General features: G+C 44.9%; 1 protein-coding gene across 1 annotated transcript; it reads right to left on the bottom strand.

Annotated features, from left to right (window-relative positions):
- Positions 1-2,278: 2,278 nt before the first annotated feature.
- Positions 2,279-18,976, bottom strand: LOC308298318 (proteasome subunit beta type-6-like). The gene is made up of 7 exons (XM_080741893.1): positions 18,835-18,976; positions 14,390-14,457; positions 14,122-14,187; positions 12,974-13,039; positions 12,122-12,251; positions 10,007-10,151; positions 2,279-2,696 (listed from the first exon to the last, which is right to left on the bottom strand). Exons 1-7 carry the CDS (start codon positions 18,901-18,903, stop codon positions 2,569-2,571), a joined length of 672 nt encoding a protein of 223 aa, XP_080598019.1. The 5' UTR covers positions 18,904-18,976; the 3' UTR covers positions 2,279-2,568.
- Positions 18,977-19,980: the final 1,004 nt, after the last annotated feature.

The raw sequence follows: 19,980 nt of genomic DNA on the forward strand, positions 1-19,980 counted from the left end.
TATGAACCCACTGTCGATGCTGCTAGAATCATTCCAAGGTGAAACGTGTTCATGTCATGCATTGAAACATGCATTTGCTGTTTAAAGATGGGTGCCATGATGGAGAACCAGAGCACTTGTTTTCTTGTCTTTTGGGTTTGCTTCCGTGGGGTCAACACTCATCAGCTCCTCAGAGCTTCACCAGACTAGTAGACTTAGACTACTGTATTCTACTGTCATTTCACTTTTCATGGCTGCCTCAGTAAAACCTCCACAGACCGTCTTGACCAGCCCAGGTCCAGCAGAAAGTGTCAAGTCACTCACAGTTCTGGCCTCTTTTCTCTGGCTTCCCGCTAACCTGTTAAGTCTGTTTATTCAGGCTCCTGGAAAATAACGTGTTAATTTCTGTTTTGAAAGGCACTATATCAATTCAAGTTATTATTAACCAAGAGTCAGGGTTCACTTCAAGGTGCTGGTGCTGACTTATAGAGATCTGCATGGTCAATACTACACTATTATAATGTTAATCACAAAAGCCTTTTTCAGTCTGTAGGCCTAGCTCCCCAAATGTTGTTACACTGTTTCACCAGCAGATGGCTCCGAATGCCCTCTTTTTACGAGTCAGAGGGGGAAATAATCTGACATACATACTACATGCAGGTTTTAAGCTGCAGCTGAAGTTTGTGGATACATTTAAAGGGATAGTTTTTATGTTATACGGTTTATATTGATGCTATGGTTCCTAGTTTACCGAGGCACCACACTATCTCTGTGCATTTGATGTATAACGTGTGTTTTTACCTTGCTTACTGGTTAAGTCAGTCTGCATAAAATATACAAACACCATTTACTTACTGCCAAATCTGCACCAAAGCCATCTGAACTGGAGGTGTAGGGAAGTCTGCTTATAGCTTGGGAGACCAAGCTATAACAGTTAATTTACTGTACCTGTTATGTCCACTGATCCACTACAACCAGTGTTTTCCAAGTTGCCAACAGTCAAAGCAGAATGATTCTATTCTCATGGTCAAAGATCTCATTCTCCCTGCAGACAAGTTCCATTATCGAACAGCAACAGGGGGTCCGGGACCCCTAGGGGGTCCTCAGAGTTACTACAGGGGGTCCTCCAAATCTTTGTGTGATAAGATTATGTTCCTATACTACTACTTGAACCCTGGTATCCCCATTTTGTGTGGAACATTAGCCAAGAAAAAGAAAATCTTCAATAGCAGATCTACAAGCTCACAACGCCTCTCACAACGCCTCGCGCTGCGAGGCGTTGTGAGCTTGTAGATCGGCTATTCTTGGCAAAAAGGTTTGGTTTAGAGGGAAACAAGAGCAGTCAGACTAGTATTGATGTTTCAAGTGGTTATAGTGATGATAGTGCTGTCAAACAAGTCAACTCTGTCTAAAAAAAAATCTATGAACATTTTTAATCTCCAACACAATATCATTCAATATGTATGTAAACTATATGGAATCTATTAACAGCTTGTGGGGGGTCCCTGCTTTATCACTCTCTCGGCCTGAAAACGTTGAAGACCCCTGGTCTATACAAACAACATTTACTGCCAAATCTGCACCTAAACCAGCTGGACTGAAGGTAGGGAATCTGCTTATAGTTTGGAGGGCAAACTGAAACAGCCAGAGAACAGAGAAACATACATGTAGCTGAATGTGTCCACAGGTCAACTACAACCAGTGTTTTACAAGTTGCCAACAGTCAAAGAATCATTCTATTCTCATGGTCAAAGATCTCATTCTCCATGCAGCCTTAGATTGGGCTGAAACTATGATTGACAAGAAAGCAGATGACACACTGAAGACAAGTTCCATTATTACCTGTAAGACTCCCTAATCAGGAGATAAAGGTCCGTCAGGTCACAGTATACACAAAGAGGCCTGTGACTGTAAGTGGCATTGGTTCCAGCCACAAGTTTGTACGACAAACGGTTGATGAGTAAAGCCAAATAAAGTGTCCTCATGCTAAACATCCATGACGTCCATTAATATTGTTGGACAGTAATACAACTAATACCAGAGAATAGGAGTTGAGGAGGTTATGGTGAAAACAGGACAAGGGCAAAAGAAAAGACATGTGTCAGGAACCACTATTTTAACACCATGAACCCTAGCATCCATATTCTAGGGGAAAACATTTGTCTAAAAGAGCAGAACTACAGGCCCACAGCACGAAGATCTTGTAGATACGGTCTAGTGAAAACAGCAAGGGGCCCAGCACAGACCCCTGTGGGACTCCAACAAGTACAGTGGGAATGAAAACAGCAAAGAAACCAGGACAATTCCAAAAAACAAACTTTTATTCAATGTAATTCTATTTTACTTTTCAGTACAAAGGAACACGTATAAGTGTGTATGTTTCAGGGTACATGTGTTGTGTGTGTGTGTGTACATGTGTTTCAGAGTGTGTGTGTGTGTGTGTGTGTGTGTGTGTGTGTGTGTGTGTCTCAGTGTGTGTGTGTGTGTGTGCGCGTGTGTGTGTGTGTGTGACTCAGAGTGTGTGTGTGTGTGTGTGTGTGTGTGTGTGTGTGTGTGTGTGACTGTATGTATGTGTGTTAGGTGTATAGATCAGTGTGTAGAGCATTTAGGCAGCTGGTCCCCGGTCAGAACAGATCTCTCCACTCCACCCTTGTTGATGGCAGCCAGTCTGATCACTCCTCCACTGGAACCATCTCTCTCCATGGCCAGGGCCAGAGCTGTGCACGCACGCACGCACACACACACACACACACACACACACACACACACACACACACACACACACACACACACACACACACACACACACACACACACACACACACACACACACACACACACACACACACACACACACACACACACACACACACACACACACACACACACGCACACACAGAGAGAGAGAGAGAATAGTATAACGTTAGCAATTCATCGCTCAAGTTCTTCTAAGCCAGTACGTCTCAAAATGTGGTCCAGGGACCCCCAGGGGGTTCTAAATTAACCCTTACAGTTCTGTAACTCAGAGATGTGAGAGTCCTTCAAATTAAAACGGTTTAGAACCGCTGATGTAGAAGTGTAGAATAGACATGTACAATTATTACATAATCAACTAATCACAATTATTTGAGACAGAAATTAAGTTTGTATTAACTCATTCTGAGCCCAGGACATTAACGGATTAGGGGGTCCAGAGTGCCCCCTCCCGGCCCCATTAACGGCCGCTGTCTTATTTTGAAGGCCAGAAGTCTAGACCGGAAGTACTTCCGGTCTGACGTCATCGGATCGTGCGCCGGAACCGATGCGTGTCCACGTGGAGTTGTGTAATGGCCGACCGGGAGCTTTTATAACTGTGTAAAATAAGCGAGCATCTGCCTCCATCCTAGCTTCTAAAGTGTAGTTTTGAGATAATGGACATTAAAGATGAGATCGGCCGTCCACCTCAATGTTATGGGATGACTATTGTGTGCTCGTGGAGCCGTGATGATGACAAATCAGCGCGGATTTCGTCTCCGGAGCGTCGGCCATTGTACTAGGTATTTTTACTCGCCGTTACAGTAATATATTACTTTTCCCGCGACATCGCGTGGATGGCACTATAGATACTCTATTACTTTTCCCGCGACATCGCGGGGTTGGCTTTTAATGAGTTAATAAGTTCCAGTCTTCAATGCCAAAAACACAATTAAATCGTTAATCGCAATTATTTGTGTGACAATTACATTTGTAATATTCTATACATGTTCTAGTACATCTACAGTATACCTACAAAGCCTAAGTAGAGTCAAAACCCCAGGGCAAAAATCCACTCGTCCGAGACAGTTTGCCCTCCTGGCCCCCAAGTTGTGGAATAAACTCCCTGTCGCACTTAGAACAACAGACTCACTCGCTAGCTTTCGCCGTGGACTGAAGACTCACCTCTTCAGACTCCACCAAAACCCTTAGCACTACTGAAACACTCAATGACCATACATGAAGCTACTTAGCATTGTTTTTAGGTTTTTTAGAACCTTTTTTCTTGACTGATTATTTTGTTTTCTAGATAGATATTCATATACATTTGTTATATTGCTGTTGATGTACTGACATATTATCTTGTTTATTATTGTGATGTTTTATCTGCTTATTGTAAGTCGCTTTGGATTAAAAGTGTCTGCTAAATGAATAAACTGTAAACTGAGTAACTTAGTTGCTCTACAGTGATGCTCAAAGCCCTGCGTCTCTGATGCATATTTCAAAGAAATTAAACAAACCATGGCAGCGTCCAGAGGGAAACATTCTACTTTATTTATTATGTTGACATTCTTTATTAGGATTATCAACCCCTCGAGATGCAGCATGTGGTTTTGGAGGAAGTCCTAAAAACAGCAGTACAATATAAGAAGTAAAGCTCTGAAAAAATAAATATCAACCGGAGCAAAACATCATAATAACAGGTTTAACACTGCAATGTATCTTATTAGGACTCATAAAATGGCCCTGGGATTCAAATGAATCAACATCACTGCTATGGCAAGAGGGTAACTGATAATGTTTCAACTGGTCTAGAAGTATAAGAGCCATTATGAATTTATGATGTCACTGCATGCCTTGGCTCAGGCAAGGTTGCCCTGCTATTTAACCAGGTGCAGGTGTTGCCAGTGGCAGACAAACATCTGTCTGTTTATAGTTATTTGTATTTATGTTTTATGCTTAAGTATAGGACTTAGCTAAAGAGAATACATACACATTTTTTTTGACAGTTTTATTGAGCACACGTCTGAACTCCCTCTGCAACCAGCAGCACCAAAAGTATAGGACTTTGTGCTCTACAATAAGTATAAAATGGAGGGACCGCATCAGAAATGTGGTCCTCTATGCCAGGGGACCACAGCTCACAAACTACATGAGAGAGAGAAGGATGAGGCTGACAGGGCTCTGTGTCAGACACCCAGAACTAGAGGTAAGCTAACTGACTCTATGGGAGCTGACCCAGGACAAACTGACTCTATAGGAGCCAACCCAGGACAAACTGACTCTATAGGAGCCAACCCAGGACAAACTGACTCTATAGGAGCCAACCCAGGACAAACTGACTCTATGGGAGCCAACCCAGGACAAACTGACTCTATGGGAGCCAACCCAGGACAAACTGACTCTATGGGAGCCGACCCAGGACAAACTGACTCTATGGGAGCCAACCCAGGACAAACTGACTCTATGGGAGCCAACCCAGGACAAACTGACTCTATGGGAGCCAACCCAGGACAAACTGACTCTATGGGAGCCAACCCAGGACAAACTGACTCTATGGGAGCCAACCCAGGACAAACTGACTCTATAGGAGCCAACCCAGGACAAACTGACTCTATGGGAGCCAACCCAGGACAAACTGACTCTATAGGAGCCAACCCAGGACAAACTGACTCTATAGGAGCCAACCCAGGACAAACTGACTCTATAGGAGCCAACCCAGGACAAACTGACTCTATGGGAGCCAACCCAGGACAAACTGACTCTATGGGAGCCAACCCAGGACAAACTGACTCTATAGGAGCCAACCCAGGACAAACTGACTCTATGGGAGCCAACCCAGGACAAACTGACTCTATAGGAGCCAACCCAGGACAAACTGACTCTATAGGAGCCGACCCAGGACAAACTGACTCTATGGGAGCCGACCCAGGACAAACTGACTCTATGGGAGCCGACCCAGGACAAACTGACTCTATGGGAGCCAACCCAGGACAAACTGACTCTATGGGAGCCAACCCAGGACAAACTGACTCTATGGGAGCCAACCCAGGACAAACTGACTCTATGGGAGCCAACCCAGGACAAACTGACTCTATGGGAGCCAACCCAGGACAAACTGACTCTATGGGAGCCAACCCAGGACAAACTGACTCTATAGGAGCCAACCCAGGACAAACTGACTCTATGGGAGCCAACCCAGGACAAACTGACTCTATGGGAGCCAACCCAGGACAAACTGACTCTATGGGAGCCAACCCAGGACAAACTGACTCTATGGGAGCCAACCCAGGACAAACTGACACTATGGGAGCCAACCCAGGACAAACTGACTCTATGGGAGCCAACCCAGGACAAACTGACTCTATGGGAGCCAACCCAGGACAAACTGACTCTATGGGAGCCAACCCAGGACAAACTGACTCTATGGGAGCCGACCCAGGACAAACTGACTCTATGGGAGCCGACCCAGGACAAACTGACTCTATGGGAGCCGACCCAGGACAAACTGACTCTATGGGAGCCGACCCAGGACAAACTGACTCTATGGGAGCCGACCCAGGACAAACTGACTCTATGGGAGCCGACCCAGGACAAACTGACTCTATGGGAGCCAACCCAGGACAAACTGACTCTATGGGAGCCAACCCAGGACAAACTGACTCTATGGGAGCCAACCCAGGACAAACTGACTCTATGGGAGCCAACCCAGGACAAACTGACTCTATGGGAGCCAACCCAGGACAAACTGACTCTATGGGAGCCAACCCAGGACACACTGACTCTATGGGAGCCAACCCAGGACAAACTGACTCTATGGGAGCCAACCCAGGACAAACTGACTCTAAGGGAGCCAACCCAGGACAAACTGACTCTATGGGAGCCAACCCAGGACAAACTGACTCTATGGGAGCCAACCCAGGACAAACTGACTCTATGGGAGCCAACCCAGGACAAACTGACTCTATGGGAGCCAACCCAGGACAAACTGACTCTATGGGAGCCAACCCAGGACAAACTGACTCTATGGGAGCCAACCCAGGACAAACTGACTCTATGGGAGCCAACCCAGGACAAACTGACTCTATGGGAGCCAACCCAGGACAAACTGACTCTATGGGAGCCAACCCAGGACAAACTGACTCTATGGGAGCCAACCCAGGACAAACTGACTCTATGGGAGCCAACCCAGGACAAACTGACTCTATGGGAGCCAACCCAGGACAAACTGACTCTATGGGAGCCAACCCAGGACAAACTGACTCTATGGGAGCCAACCCAGGACAAACTGACTCTATGGGAGCCAACCCAGGACAAACTGACTCTATGGGAGCCAACCCAGGACAAACTGACTCTATGGGAGCCAACCCAGGACAAACTGACTCTATGGGAGCCAACCCAGGACAAACTGACTCTATAGGAGCCGACCCAGGACAAACTGACTCTATGGGAGCCGACCCAGGACAAACTGACTCTATGGGAGCCAACCCAGGACAAACTGACTCTATGGGAGCCAACCCAGGACAAACTGACTCTATGGGAGCCAACCCAGGACAAACTGACTCTATGGGAGCCGACCCAGGACAAACTGACTCTATGGGAGCCGACCCAGGACAAACTGACTCTATGGGAGCCGACCCAGGACAAACTGACTCTATGGGAGCCAACCCAGGACAAACTGACTCTATGGGAGCCAACCCAGGACAAACTGACTCTATGGGAGCCAACCCAGGACAAACTGACTCTATGGGAGCCGACCCAGGACAAACTGACTCTATGGGAGCCGACCCAGGACAAACTGACTCTATGGGAGCCGACCCAGGACAAACTGACTCTATGGGAGCCAACCCAGGACAAACTGACTCTATGGGAGCCAACCCAGGACAAACTGACTCTATGGGAGCCAACCCAGGACAAACTGACACTATGGGAGCCAACCCAGGACAAACTGACTCTATGGGAGCCGACCCAGGACAAACTGACTCTATGGGAGCCGACCCAGGACAAACTGACTCTATGGGAGCCGACCCAGGACAAACTGACTCTATGGGAGCCAACCCAGGACAAACTGACTCTATGGGAGCCAACCCAGGACAAACTGACTCTAAGGGAGCCAACCCAGGACAAACTGACTCTATGGGAGCCAACCCAGGACAAACTGACTCTATGGGAGCCAACCCAGGACAAACTGACTCTATGGGAGCCAACCCAGGACAAACTGACTCTATGGGAGCCAACCCAGGACAAACTGACTCTATGGGAGCCAACCCAGGACAAACTGACTCTATGGGAGCCGACCCAGGACAAACTGACTCTATGGGAGCCGACCCAGGACAAACTGACTCTATGGGAGCCGACCCAGGACAAACTGACTCTAAGGGAGCCAACCCAGGACAAACTGACTCTATGGGAGCCAACCCAGGACAAACTGACTCTATGGGAGCCAACCCAGGACAAACTGACTCTATGGGAGCCAACCCAGGACAAACTGACTCTATGGGAGCCAACCCAGGACAAACTGACTCTATGGGAGCCAACCCAGGACAAACTGACTCTATGGGAGCCAACCCAGGACAAACTGACTCTATGGGAGCCAACCCAGGACAAACTGACTCTATGGGAGCCAACCCAGGACAAACTGACTCTATGGGAGCCAACCCAGGACAAACTGACTCTATGGGAGCCAACCCAGGACAAACTGACTCTATGGGAGCCAACCCAGGACAAACTGACTCTATGGGAGCCAACCCAGGACAAACTGACTCTAAGGGAGCCAACCCAGGACAAACTGACTCTATGGGAGCCAACCCAGGACAAACTGACTCTATGGGAGCCAACCCAGGACAAACTGACTCTATGGGAGCCAACCCAGGACAAACTGACTCTATGGGAGCCAACCCAGGACAAACTGACTCTATGGGAGCCAACCCAGGACAAACTGACTCTATGGGAGCCAACCCAGGACAAACTGACTCTATGGGAGCCAACCCAGGACAAACTGACTCTATGGGAGCCAACCCAGGACAAACTGACTCTATGGGAGCCGACCCAGGACAAACTGACTCTATGGGAGCCGACCCAGGACAAACTGACTCTATGGGAGCCGACCCAGGACAAACTGACTCTATGGGAGCCAACCCAGGACAAACTGACTCTATGGGAGCCAACCCAGGACAAACTGACTCTATGGGAGCCAACCCAGGACAAACTGACTCTATGGGAGCCAACCCAGGACAAACTGACTCTATGGGAGCTAACCCAGGACAAACTGACTCTATAGGAGCCAACCCAGGACAAACTGACTCTATGGGAGCCAACCCAGGACAAACTGACTCTATAGGAGCCAACCCAGGACAAACTGACTCTATGGGAGCCAACCCAGGACAAACTGACTCTATGGGAGCCAACCCAGGACAAACTGACTCTATGGGAGCCAACCCAGGACAAACTGACTCTATGAGAGCCAACCCAGGACAAACTGACTCTATGGGAGCCGACCCAGGACAAAGCCAGGACAGGTAAGCACCATCTATATGCACTGTGGCATGACAGCTTAGCTAACAACACTGTGGAGCTCTAGACCCTGGTGTTATGAGTGTGAGTAAGTCGCTCCTGGTCACTTGAACAACATATTTAGAGATGGTGGTCTGCGGCCAAATACCGGAACATGTAATTTTGGAGGTTTTGACATGAAAAAAGTTTGAAAACCAATGATTTAGAAGAAGGAAACATATTATAAGACTTACACAGATTTTCACGATTTAAAAAAAATAGCAGATATTTTTTAATAGTTAAAGCATAAAATAATGGTTGCGTTTAGGTCTAAATGAGTTAATCGAGGCAACGTTATGCCAAGTAGTCCTCCTCTTTGTAAGGACTTTATGCCATCATTTTATCTTGTGGCAGGAACGTACCTTCATAAATTAACTAATAACTATCCATTGTGTGTGTGTGTGTGTGCGTGCGTGTCTGTGTGTGTGTGTGTGTGTGGGTGTGTGTGTGTGTGTGTGCGTCTCACCAGAAGCAGTGAGCTGCAGACATTGTGTGTGTGTGTGTGTGTGTGTGTGTGCGTCTCACCAGAAGCAGTGAGCTGCAGACATTGTGTGTGTGTGTGTGTGTGTGTGTGTGTGTGTGTGTGTGTGTGTGTGTGTGTGTGTGTGTGTGGGTGTGTGTGTGTGTGTGTGTGTGGGTGTGTGTGTGTGTGTGTGTGTGTGTGTGTGTGTGTGTGTGTGTGTGTGTGTGTGTGTGTGTGTGTGTGTGTGTGTGTGTGTGTGTGTGCGTGCGTGCGTCTCACCAGAAGCAGTGAGCTGCAGACATTGCTCCTTGTTCATTCCTGGTTTGTAGTTTGAATCCATGAATCCATAGATGTACGTACTGCCACTTCCTCCTATGGACACCGGCTGTCTGACCATCATCCCTCCTATGGGCACCGAGTACACCTGGGGGGGGGGGGGGGGGGGGGGGGAGAGAGAGAGAGAGACAGAGAGAGAGAGAGAGAGAGAGAGAGAGAGACACACACAAGTAGTTCAGAATGGTACAGAGGGATAAAAGCAAAAGCAAATCTCAGGAGTGAAAGATTTCTTCAGTCCAAGTCCACTGTATGATTTATGAAACGTGTGAAAGCAGTCCTCCATACTAGTGATGTGCTATCTGGACATTCCTATAAAAGCAGTGGTTCACAAACAGTGGTCCGGGGACCACCAGTTGTCCTTGTGGGGTTCCAGGTGGTCCCCAGCTAAACGATGCACCAGTTGGTAACCAAATTGAGAGCGTAAAATTAAACATAAAAGCGCAGAATTAAACCAAACAAGCGGGTCCATTAATTTGGTTTAATTGTGCGCTCTAAAGAGTTACAGTAAATTATTGTTTAACATCTGCATTACTTAATTTACAAGAAGTCTGCACAATTAGTGAAGAATAGTAATTTTGATCAAGGTTTGTCTATTATCTCTGCTATGGAACCAACATCAATACAACATGGAATTGTGGACACAACTTGATGTGAAAAAGGATGAAGACCTCTGGTTTAAACCAGCTAAAAACAGGTCTTCACTACCGAGATGTTTTGTTCAGTTTGTTTGTGTTGTACTTAAATCATTTAAATGCCTCTTGCTGGGTTTTTAGTTCTGTGGTAAAGTGTATAGCTTGTGTGCTATACAAGCTATACAAGTGTATACCTTGCAGTCTTGTTCAAAAGTTTAATTTTTAAAGCCCTATTGGCACTGGACTGCTATTGTCATAGGACCAGCTTGTTTGCTGAAATATGGTCATTGATTTGGCCTGGATTATTGCTTTACAAATTACAGACATCAGAGTAATTTGCATGTTTCTGCAAAAATACGCTACCAAATCCCTGCAAATAGGGCTTCACAATACAATATGAATACTTGTTTTAGTGTATTAGTGTTTATTAGGTGTGTAGTAGTTACCTGTCCCCCCCTCCTCTTGTCCCATCCAGCTACTATGATCCTAACAGGTTGTGTATCTTGGTGTATTAGTGTTTATTAGGTGTGTAGTTACCTGGCCCCCCCTTATCCCATCCAGCTACTATGATCCTAACAGGTTGTGTATCTTGGTGTATTAGTGTTTATTAGGTGTGTAGTTACCTGGCCCCCCCCCTACTCTTGTCCCATCCAGCTACTATGATCCTAACAGGTTGTGTATCTTGGTGTATTAGTGTGTGTTAGGTGTGTAGGTACCTGCCCCCCCCTCCTCTTGTCCCATCCAGCTACTATGATCCTAACACTAACAGATTGTGTATTTTACTGTATGGTTGTTTATTAAGTGTGTAGTTACCTGGCCCCCCCTCCTCTTGTCCCATCCAGCTACTATGATCCTAACAGGTTGTGTATTTTGGTACATTAGTGTCTGTTAGGTGTGTAGTAGTTACCTATGATCCTAACAGGTTGTGTATCTTGGTGTATTAGTGTCTGTTAGGTGTGTACCTGTCCCCCCCTCTTATCCCATCCAGCTACTATGATCCTAACACTAACAGGTTGTGTATCTTGGTGTATTAGTGTCTGTTAGGTGTGTAGTAACAGGTTGTGTATCCCATCCAGCTACTATGATCCTAACACTAACAGGTTGTGTATTTTACTGTATGGTTGTCTGTTAGGTGTGTAGGTACCTGGCCCCCCCTCCTCTTATCCCATCCAGCTACTATGATCCTAACACTGACAGGTTGTGTATCTTGGTGTATTAGTGTCTGTTAGGTGTGTAGTAACAGGTTGTGTATCCCATCCAGCCACTATGATCCTAACACTAACAGGTTGTGTATCTTGGTGTATTAGTGTCTGTTAGGTGTGTAGGTACCTGGCCCCCCCTCCTCTTGTCCCATCCAGCTACTATGATCCTAACACTAACAGGTTGTGTATCTTGGTGTATGGTTGTTTGTTAGGTGTGTAGTTACCTGTCCCCCCCTCCTCTTATCCCATCCTGCCACTATGATCCCAGCACTCAGCTCTTCTCGGTAGCGATAGCAGGAAGCCTTGAACAGATTGGCGGCCGTCTCCACCAATGGGGGCTCGTCAAGTTCGATGCTGAGGATGACATCACGGGTTCATGTTAGAGAATGAACTGGACTGGAAATGAACTAGACCTTTAGAGGCTCCAATTTACAATTTAGACGTTTAGCAGACCAGGACAATAATTGTTTTATACTTGAACTACTGAAAAATAGCAGATCTACAAGCTCGCAGCGCAGTGCCGTGCTGCGAGCTTGTAGATCTGCTATTTTTGAAAAGTTGTGAAAAAAGTGTGCAAATGTTTGAATATACATATTTTTAAAGTGAACATTTGTAACTCAAATTCTGCTTCTAGAAGACATTTATAGAATCGGGTCAAAATATTCAAAGACTCAGATTTCAGCGGAAAAGTGAGTCTGCAGTTACAGGGATATTCCTGATTAATTTATAATTATTCAGTGACACAGACCAGAAATAGCAGATCTTCAGGTTAAGTAATGTCAAAACAATGTCAAATTTTAAATTCATAAAAACGGCATCCTAAAACGTTGACATCCTCATAATGATTAAAATTTTCTCAAAGGATTTTTGTTTTGACATCGTGGAAAATCTAGTGTTTTCAGTAACAAGCCTAGTTTACAGAAGTTCTCAAAATGATTTTAAGTAGAAAAACAAAACATAAAATAACCTCTATGGTTCTTATATATTTTAGAAAAACAAAGTGAGTAAATATATTTTGGTCATTTTAAACAGGTAATGCATACAGTATATTAACACAGTACAGTATGTGTACATACCTATGGAAGCCCAGCTGGTAAGCCACCACTTCAGCAATGGCCTGAGTGTCTGCAGCAGAACCAGACCTTTACACACACACACACACACACACACACACACACACACACACACACACACACACACACACACACACACACACACACACACACACACACACACACACACACACACACACACACACACACACACACACACACACACACACAGTTAATGTTGGCAACAACAAAGAATTACTGGTGTACCACTTTTCTCGTTTTGTGTTTTAAAACTATGCAAAGCTTTATCAATTCAAATGTGTTTTTGTAAGATAAAACAAGCCGGCATCACTTCCTTTGGAAACATGCTGCATCGTTTGTTTTGGGTTTGATGCACAAAACAACACAGAAAGAAGGATCAGTTGGTACTGTACAGTGCTTATCACAGCCCAGTCAGCGATAGAGCCAAACATCTACACTGACAGATATTCAGAAACGCTCTGGAAGCTGTCGCCCAGCACTGGAATCACACAAGGATTCTTTCACACACAGCGAGCAAAACCTCTGCCAGCAAAGCCCGATCTCACATCAGATCAGGGGTTTTGTCGGTGAGCGCCAAAAATGGGCGGCGAGAGCATGATCGGAGAAAATATCTTGCAATGTGTACGAGGCCTTGACAGGTGAGAAGTGATCACCCGCCCCCTTACTTTACCGCCACCCACAACTGTTCTCCCTACTCTGTACATAGTGTTTTATAGTTGTGATCATATTGAACGTTTTTTGATGCCATTTTATAAATGTGTTAATTGAATAGCAAGGACCTCCAATGGTAATGGCTTTTTTTGGGCATTCCTTTTAGCCAGGGTGTTTGACTGTACTGTTCTACTTTTTTGTCTAATAAAATATTCAATCAATCAGTCTGCAGTTCTAACTGCACTGGGGAGTGTATTCCACAGTTTGGGGGCCAAGAGGGAGAAGACTCTAGGACAAGTGGATTGTTGTCCTGGGGTTTTTAGCGAGGGTTCTGTCAGCATCCCTAGCCTCCTTCAAAATCGGTATGAAAAGTCACCTTCAGGCGGCTGCTACCCGTGACTTGTAAATAGACTAAGCCCCCATGCTGGGGTTGTAGGGGTTGATCAGGTTTTGGAGGTATGGAGGAGCTGTAGACTCACCTGCAGCAGAAGATGCGGTCGTGGATGGGAGTCAGTTTGTCTGTCACTCTGTTAGCAATGTAAGCCCTGGATGTACACACACACACACACACACACACACACACACACACACACACACACACACACACACACACACACACACACACACACACACACACACACACACACACACACACACACACACACACACACACAGGTTGTTATAATACACAATATATCTATAATAATAATATATTGATATGATGCACATACACTCTCTCTCTCTTACCCAGTGGTCGTACGGGAATCAGCTCCCATCACAACACCTTCATCGTATTCTACTGCCATGATGGTAGTCTGTGAGAGAGAGAGAGAGAGAGAGAGAGAGAGAGAGAATCACAGAGTGATATGATATTATAACACCATCAAACTAAGAACTCAAGGATGCTGATGGGGGTTTGATTGATTGATTGAAGACTTTATTAGAAGTTTGCATAGGAAAAGGTACAGTTTCATGACGTACAGTTCACTGGTACAAGGTCTACTAAAAGGAGATCCATGAAAAGACTAAGCTTATTTCCACTGGAAACCATTGAAGTATCTCATATAACATTGAATGACAGACAAATAGAACACAGTACTATGCAATAGATATGTAAAGAAAAACAAAATAGAAGACAGTAAGTCTAAACAAACAGTTTAGACTTAAGCCTCGTACACACTGAGGGCGAATTGGCGAATAGCGAATTAGCGTATTATTCGCCTTTTGTTTAAAACCTTATAAAGTCAATGGAAGCATCCACACCAAACGCGAATTTCGAAAAAGCGAAAAGGCGTCTGTTTTTTATTCGCCCTTGTGTCGAATTAAGCGAACGTTCAAAGGCGAATTCCTCTCTCTCTCTGTATCAAAGTAAGCTCACTCTACCCTATTTCAAGAGAGAGAGAGAGAATGGTGGAGGGACCTTCACGTTACATTGAGGCCGAGAGGAACAGTGTCGTTCTCCTTTTCCGTGTCTCATCTGCGTGGCTGCTTGGAAAAAGTAGCCTACTCGAATGTCTTACCGGTAAAAGCATGGTTTATGTGTTTGTTATTGTAGGCTACTTTATATCTGCAAAAAGACTAATGTTTAAAAATAAATCGCTGGGTATTAAATAGCCTACAATAGGATCCGAAATGAGTCGATTAGAAGGAAAGTACTGGAAATTCGACTCAAGTACAAATACCTACAAGTACAGGCTACTCAAGTAAATGTAGGCTACTTTTAGTTACTTTACACTGACTTTCTTTTTTTACAGACCGAAATCCTTTTATTTCCGAGAGACCCGACCATTTAATCATTATTAAAACCCTCTTTCATGCTCACTGCAGCCGTGCAGCGTGCGCTGTTAACTGATTGACAGGCAGAAGAAGGCTACCAAGGAATCTATAATATTAAGATCGAAACAAAAGCCAGAGATTAAAAGGAATACTTTTAGGCTATTTTCTAACTACAGAGAGGTAAGTCATGGTTTAACTTGTACGCGGTCGCGGCTGCTATCTCATCATCCTGGCAGCAGGCTACGCATCACGCATGCATTACGCACGCACCAATATCTTTTACCCCTGCTGTTAAACTGATCCTAGACCAGCATTATCATCTCACTGTTACACAGCCATTCATCTCGCTGCCTCACGGCTAACAGACCATGATCCTAGGTCAGGCCAGCCTAAACACAGCACACACGTTAAACAGAACTCCAGTAGCCTAGTTCGTTCCTTATAGCGCACGCCAGCGCGCGCACACACACACACATTGATTGATTGCTTTACAGTTTGCATAAAAAAGCAGAAAGTACACACACAATACGGGTCCTCTTGGGTCCTCTCGGGTAATACACATAATGATTGACAGCCCCGTATTCCGAGGGTGATGCGGCCATTCCGACCCGGCTATGATAAAACACTGACCGACCCTGTCTACTCTGCCCCCGGCCGGAGCTGAGGGGAGGGGGAACGGAGAACGCGTGTTGTCACTTGTCTCTTCTGTTCTTTTTCTTATTTAATAGGCTAACAACCACGGCCAGGTCTCATCATCACTTGAGGATATAGTTTCCATTGTTTTATTTGTTTCCCTGTCTCCGTTCTCCTCTCTCCTCTCCTCTCTCTCCTTTCTTCTCCTTTCTCCTGTGGCTATGCAGGCAGATATCGCCCCCTCGTTTTTAGGCGAATTAAACGAATATTATACGCATATTCGCGTCGCTTTTTGGTGTGTATGGAAAAGGGCGAATGGCGAATTCTTCGCCTTTTTGGTTCGCTTATTCACGTCGCTTTCGCTAATTCGCCGGTGTGGACAGAGCTTTACTGTCTAAACTGGGTGGGGGGGCTCACTGTTACCTGAAATTAATTTAATATTACTAACTAACTATCAATTATCTACCATCCACTTGAAAGGAAAAATATCTGGAGTCGGAGAAAGATTTTTTTCCCCAGTGGGAATGGGCCTTAAGCCTGATGATGACAGATTGAACTGAAACATCAAGTCAGCTGTACAACTATTTAATCAAGACATGTATCAGGTAAAGCTTATTAGTAAGTGTTAAGAACAATGAGCATACATTACATGTACATTAGTTTTTGACAACAAGAAGATGACATTGAACAAGTGCCCAAAATATCCTTTTAGCCCAAGCGTTTTGCTGTACATTTTTTGACTAATACAGTATTCCTCAACATTCCAATCTATACAACACTGTATACTAGGGATGCGAAGATATACCGGTACGGATCGTAATCGCGATACAAACGTCCGCGATACGGTTGAATCGGTACATTCAGTGTGTACCGGTACAATAGACGGCCGAAATCGTGATGGATCGTACCATGAGTGTCTGGATCGGTACATTCCGCGATTGTATCGGTTCTTCCATATAGTATTTCATTCTATCCTGTGTTTCCGAGGCGCCATGAATGCACCATCATCAGCCGTTCAACCCCCTCCCCAAAAGCCAGTCTTTAACGCGAGCTGCGACTCGGACAGACGGACAACATCTGCACTCTGCATGCAGGCAACCAGGGAGACAGACAGTGCAGCGAAATGCGAGTGAATCAACAGACGAACTAGCAGCCCCACGGGTTAAAAAGATGCAAGATTAGTTGTACAGTACTTAGCTTTATAACATCCAAGTCCGCTGCGCTGATTGTTGTCACAGAGTAGCACAGGCTGATCGAGTGATATGTATCAACAGCCGTTTCTTAGCGAATCTCCGACGGACAATTGATTGAGATCATCTGCTGCGCACACACAACAACAATGTTGCTGGGTGTTGTAGGACTACTGCTTGCGTTTAAAACAAAGTATTTGTCACTGTTTCTACAACTTTCCTGTTGATGCAAGCAACTCTCTCACTTTCTCTGCTGCTAGTTCTGCTCTGCATGGGAAAGAAGCCTAATTTATACATCGCAGTACAAGGGTGTCGCACCTAAAATAGCAGACCTACAAGCTCACAATGCGTCGTGGATGCGACGCGCTGTGAGCTTGTAGGTCTGTTTTAAAACATTTTGGCTATAAAAATTGCATAATCCTGGATTAAATATAATATAATATAATATAATATAATATAATAATACAAACCAGGGAGGGACTTTATTGTTTTTCAGGTCAAGGACCCCTTAGCTCAGACAGAGATCAAGCAGGGACCCTCGCTGTAGGCTAGGCATTATAGCCTACTGTATCACACAAATATTTGGCAGGCCCCCTGTAATAACCCTGGATTGGGGTCCCTGACTCCCAGTTGAAGACATATAGGCCTACTAATAATGACATAGGCCTTCTATATGATTAGTTATCAAACAATTCTACAATAGCCAGCAGCTTTGTGTTCTCCCAGAATAATATAGGCCTATGTTGGGTTGTTAGACAGAGCCTAGTACTACAGTGAAACAATAAATTGCCTTGAATTTAAATTTCATACATTTTTAGTCGCTATGTTTTGTAAATTTTGGGATTTGGGCTTGAATCGTGGTGAATCGTGAATCGTATCGCATCGTATCGGGAACAGGGGTGGATCGCGATGTATCGTATCGGCAGGATTTCAATGTATCGCAATTATATCGTATCGCTGGCAGTGTATCGAGGTCCGTATCGTATCGCCTCAGTGGTCGAGATTCGCATCCCTACTGTATACTGGTGTTCAGTATACTCTTGAGGTGCATACATAAGATAATTATCATCATCCAACTAAACAGTAGTCTAACAGTCTGATCTACTTCTATGTGAGAAGGTGGAGCTAGTTTAGGTTAACTTCTATTGAGATTAAAAATATACCTGTTACTCTACACTAACACCACCCCCCCCCCCCCCCACACACACACACACACACACACACAAGCCCGAGCCATGCTAATGATGTTAGCTTGGTAGTCAACACAACACAGCATCTCTCAAACACAAACTTACACGTGACATTCACACACACAACCCTAACAAACAATAACAATGATTCTCATCATTCATGTGAACATAACATCATCTTTATAAACACATTCATGTTGTCATTCATAAGTTTATCATAGTAAATAAAGTGCTGTCTCATGGAGTTAGCCGTTAGCAACATTAGCATCCATTCATGTACTTCGTCGCGCCGGCGCTGCTAGCATAAATCCCCATCCACAGTGCTAGCATGAATTGTAGTTTTCAACCAGCGGTGTTCCAGGCTGTTTTAAGCCGGGTTTAGAGGCGTGTTCTTCGGACTCACCCCGGTGCTGACTTCGGTCCCGGTCCAGTCTGGAACCAGACTGTCAGAGTTCTGGACGAACATCTTCATGGTTGGAAAGATTAAAGTTTATCTGCTCTGATTTAACAAACTGTCAACTGCTAGCTGTTAGCCTTCTGCACTGGTCTGGTACACCACGCATGCGCTGTCTGTCTGTCTGTCTGCAGCAAGGAGGAGTACTTGAGAAGAAGGAAAGGTCACCCAGCGCATGTGCTAACACCACGCATGCGCGTTGAGATCAAGGAGTACACGAGAAGAAGGAAAGGTCAGATACAGTTGATATGTTTCCCAAACAGTGGTTCGGGATCCAATTGTGAGTCGCGGACGCGTTTTTATGGGGGATGGGTCCCTTACATTTTGGGGTTCCCAAATGTCTTTTCTTTTTTTTCTTTTCAAACATGCACAAGAAGTACAGGGCCCGCACACCATCTTCAACTTGCCAAAAAAACTCTCTTTATTTAATGCAACGTTTCGGTCAAAGACCTTCTTCAGGCATCTGCTGACAGGTAGTAGCAGCACAGCTATATACACACACAGAGTGCTATCACATCCAATCACTGATAGGGATGAGCCACCCAACAGGTGGTAATCATTAGACTAATTTTATCTTGTCATCACTGTCAGTAGCTACACAATACTTATATTCCATTCCAGTGAATGGCAATGAAGGTCTACTAAACAGTGAATCACAGTGTATGTCAAACTATACAATATACAAAAACAACATTATTACACCTCAAAATATAGACAATAATAAAAAACAATAAAAAATTACAGCAGAGAAATCTTTCAATTGTACAGAAAACACTGTTCAGGCAGGATATTTGTCCTAGTGCCTGAGAAAGAGAGAATGAAAAAACAACAATAGTTAAGATCCATTACAGCATCACATTAAGTAAAAATTCATCGTTAAGTCCCTTTGGTGCAAGAGTTTGTAGGTGTATCCAGAACGCTTCGCGTCGTTTCAAAAGTACATCCAGGTTTCCACCCCTCTTAGGGAGGCAGACCTGTTCAATGCCTATAAAGCGAAAGGTCGACACATCATGTTTGCAATCATTGAAGTGAACAGCGACGGGATAGTCCCGATCGTTCCTTCGAATAGATTCGAAGGAATGCAAACATGATGTG

This window comes from Nannobrachium achirus (assembly GCF_963921795.1).
Source record: "Nannobrachium achirus genome assembly, chromosome: 14".
Lineage (NCBI taxonomy): Eukaryota > Metazoa > Chordata > Actinopteri > Myctophiformes > Myctophidae > Nannobrachium > Nannobrachium achirus.

Excerpts from the sequence above, each read along its gene's own strand:
- LOC308298318 (XM_080741893.1), bottom strand. The coding sequence starts at position 18,903 with ATGAAGATGTTCGTCCAGAACTCTGACAGTCTGGTTCCAGACTGGACC. Across the intron at positions 14,458-18,834 it reads GGACCGAAGTCAGCACCGGG|ACTACCATCATGGCAGTAGA; the intron begins GTGAGTCCGAAG and ends TCTCTCTCACAG. Across the intron at positions 14,188-14,389 it reads GATTCCCGTACGACCACTGG|GGCTTACATTGCTAACAGAG; the intron begins GTAAGAGAGAGA and ends GTGTACATCCAG.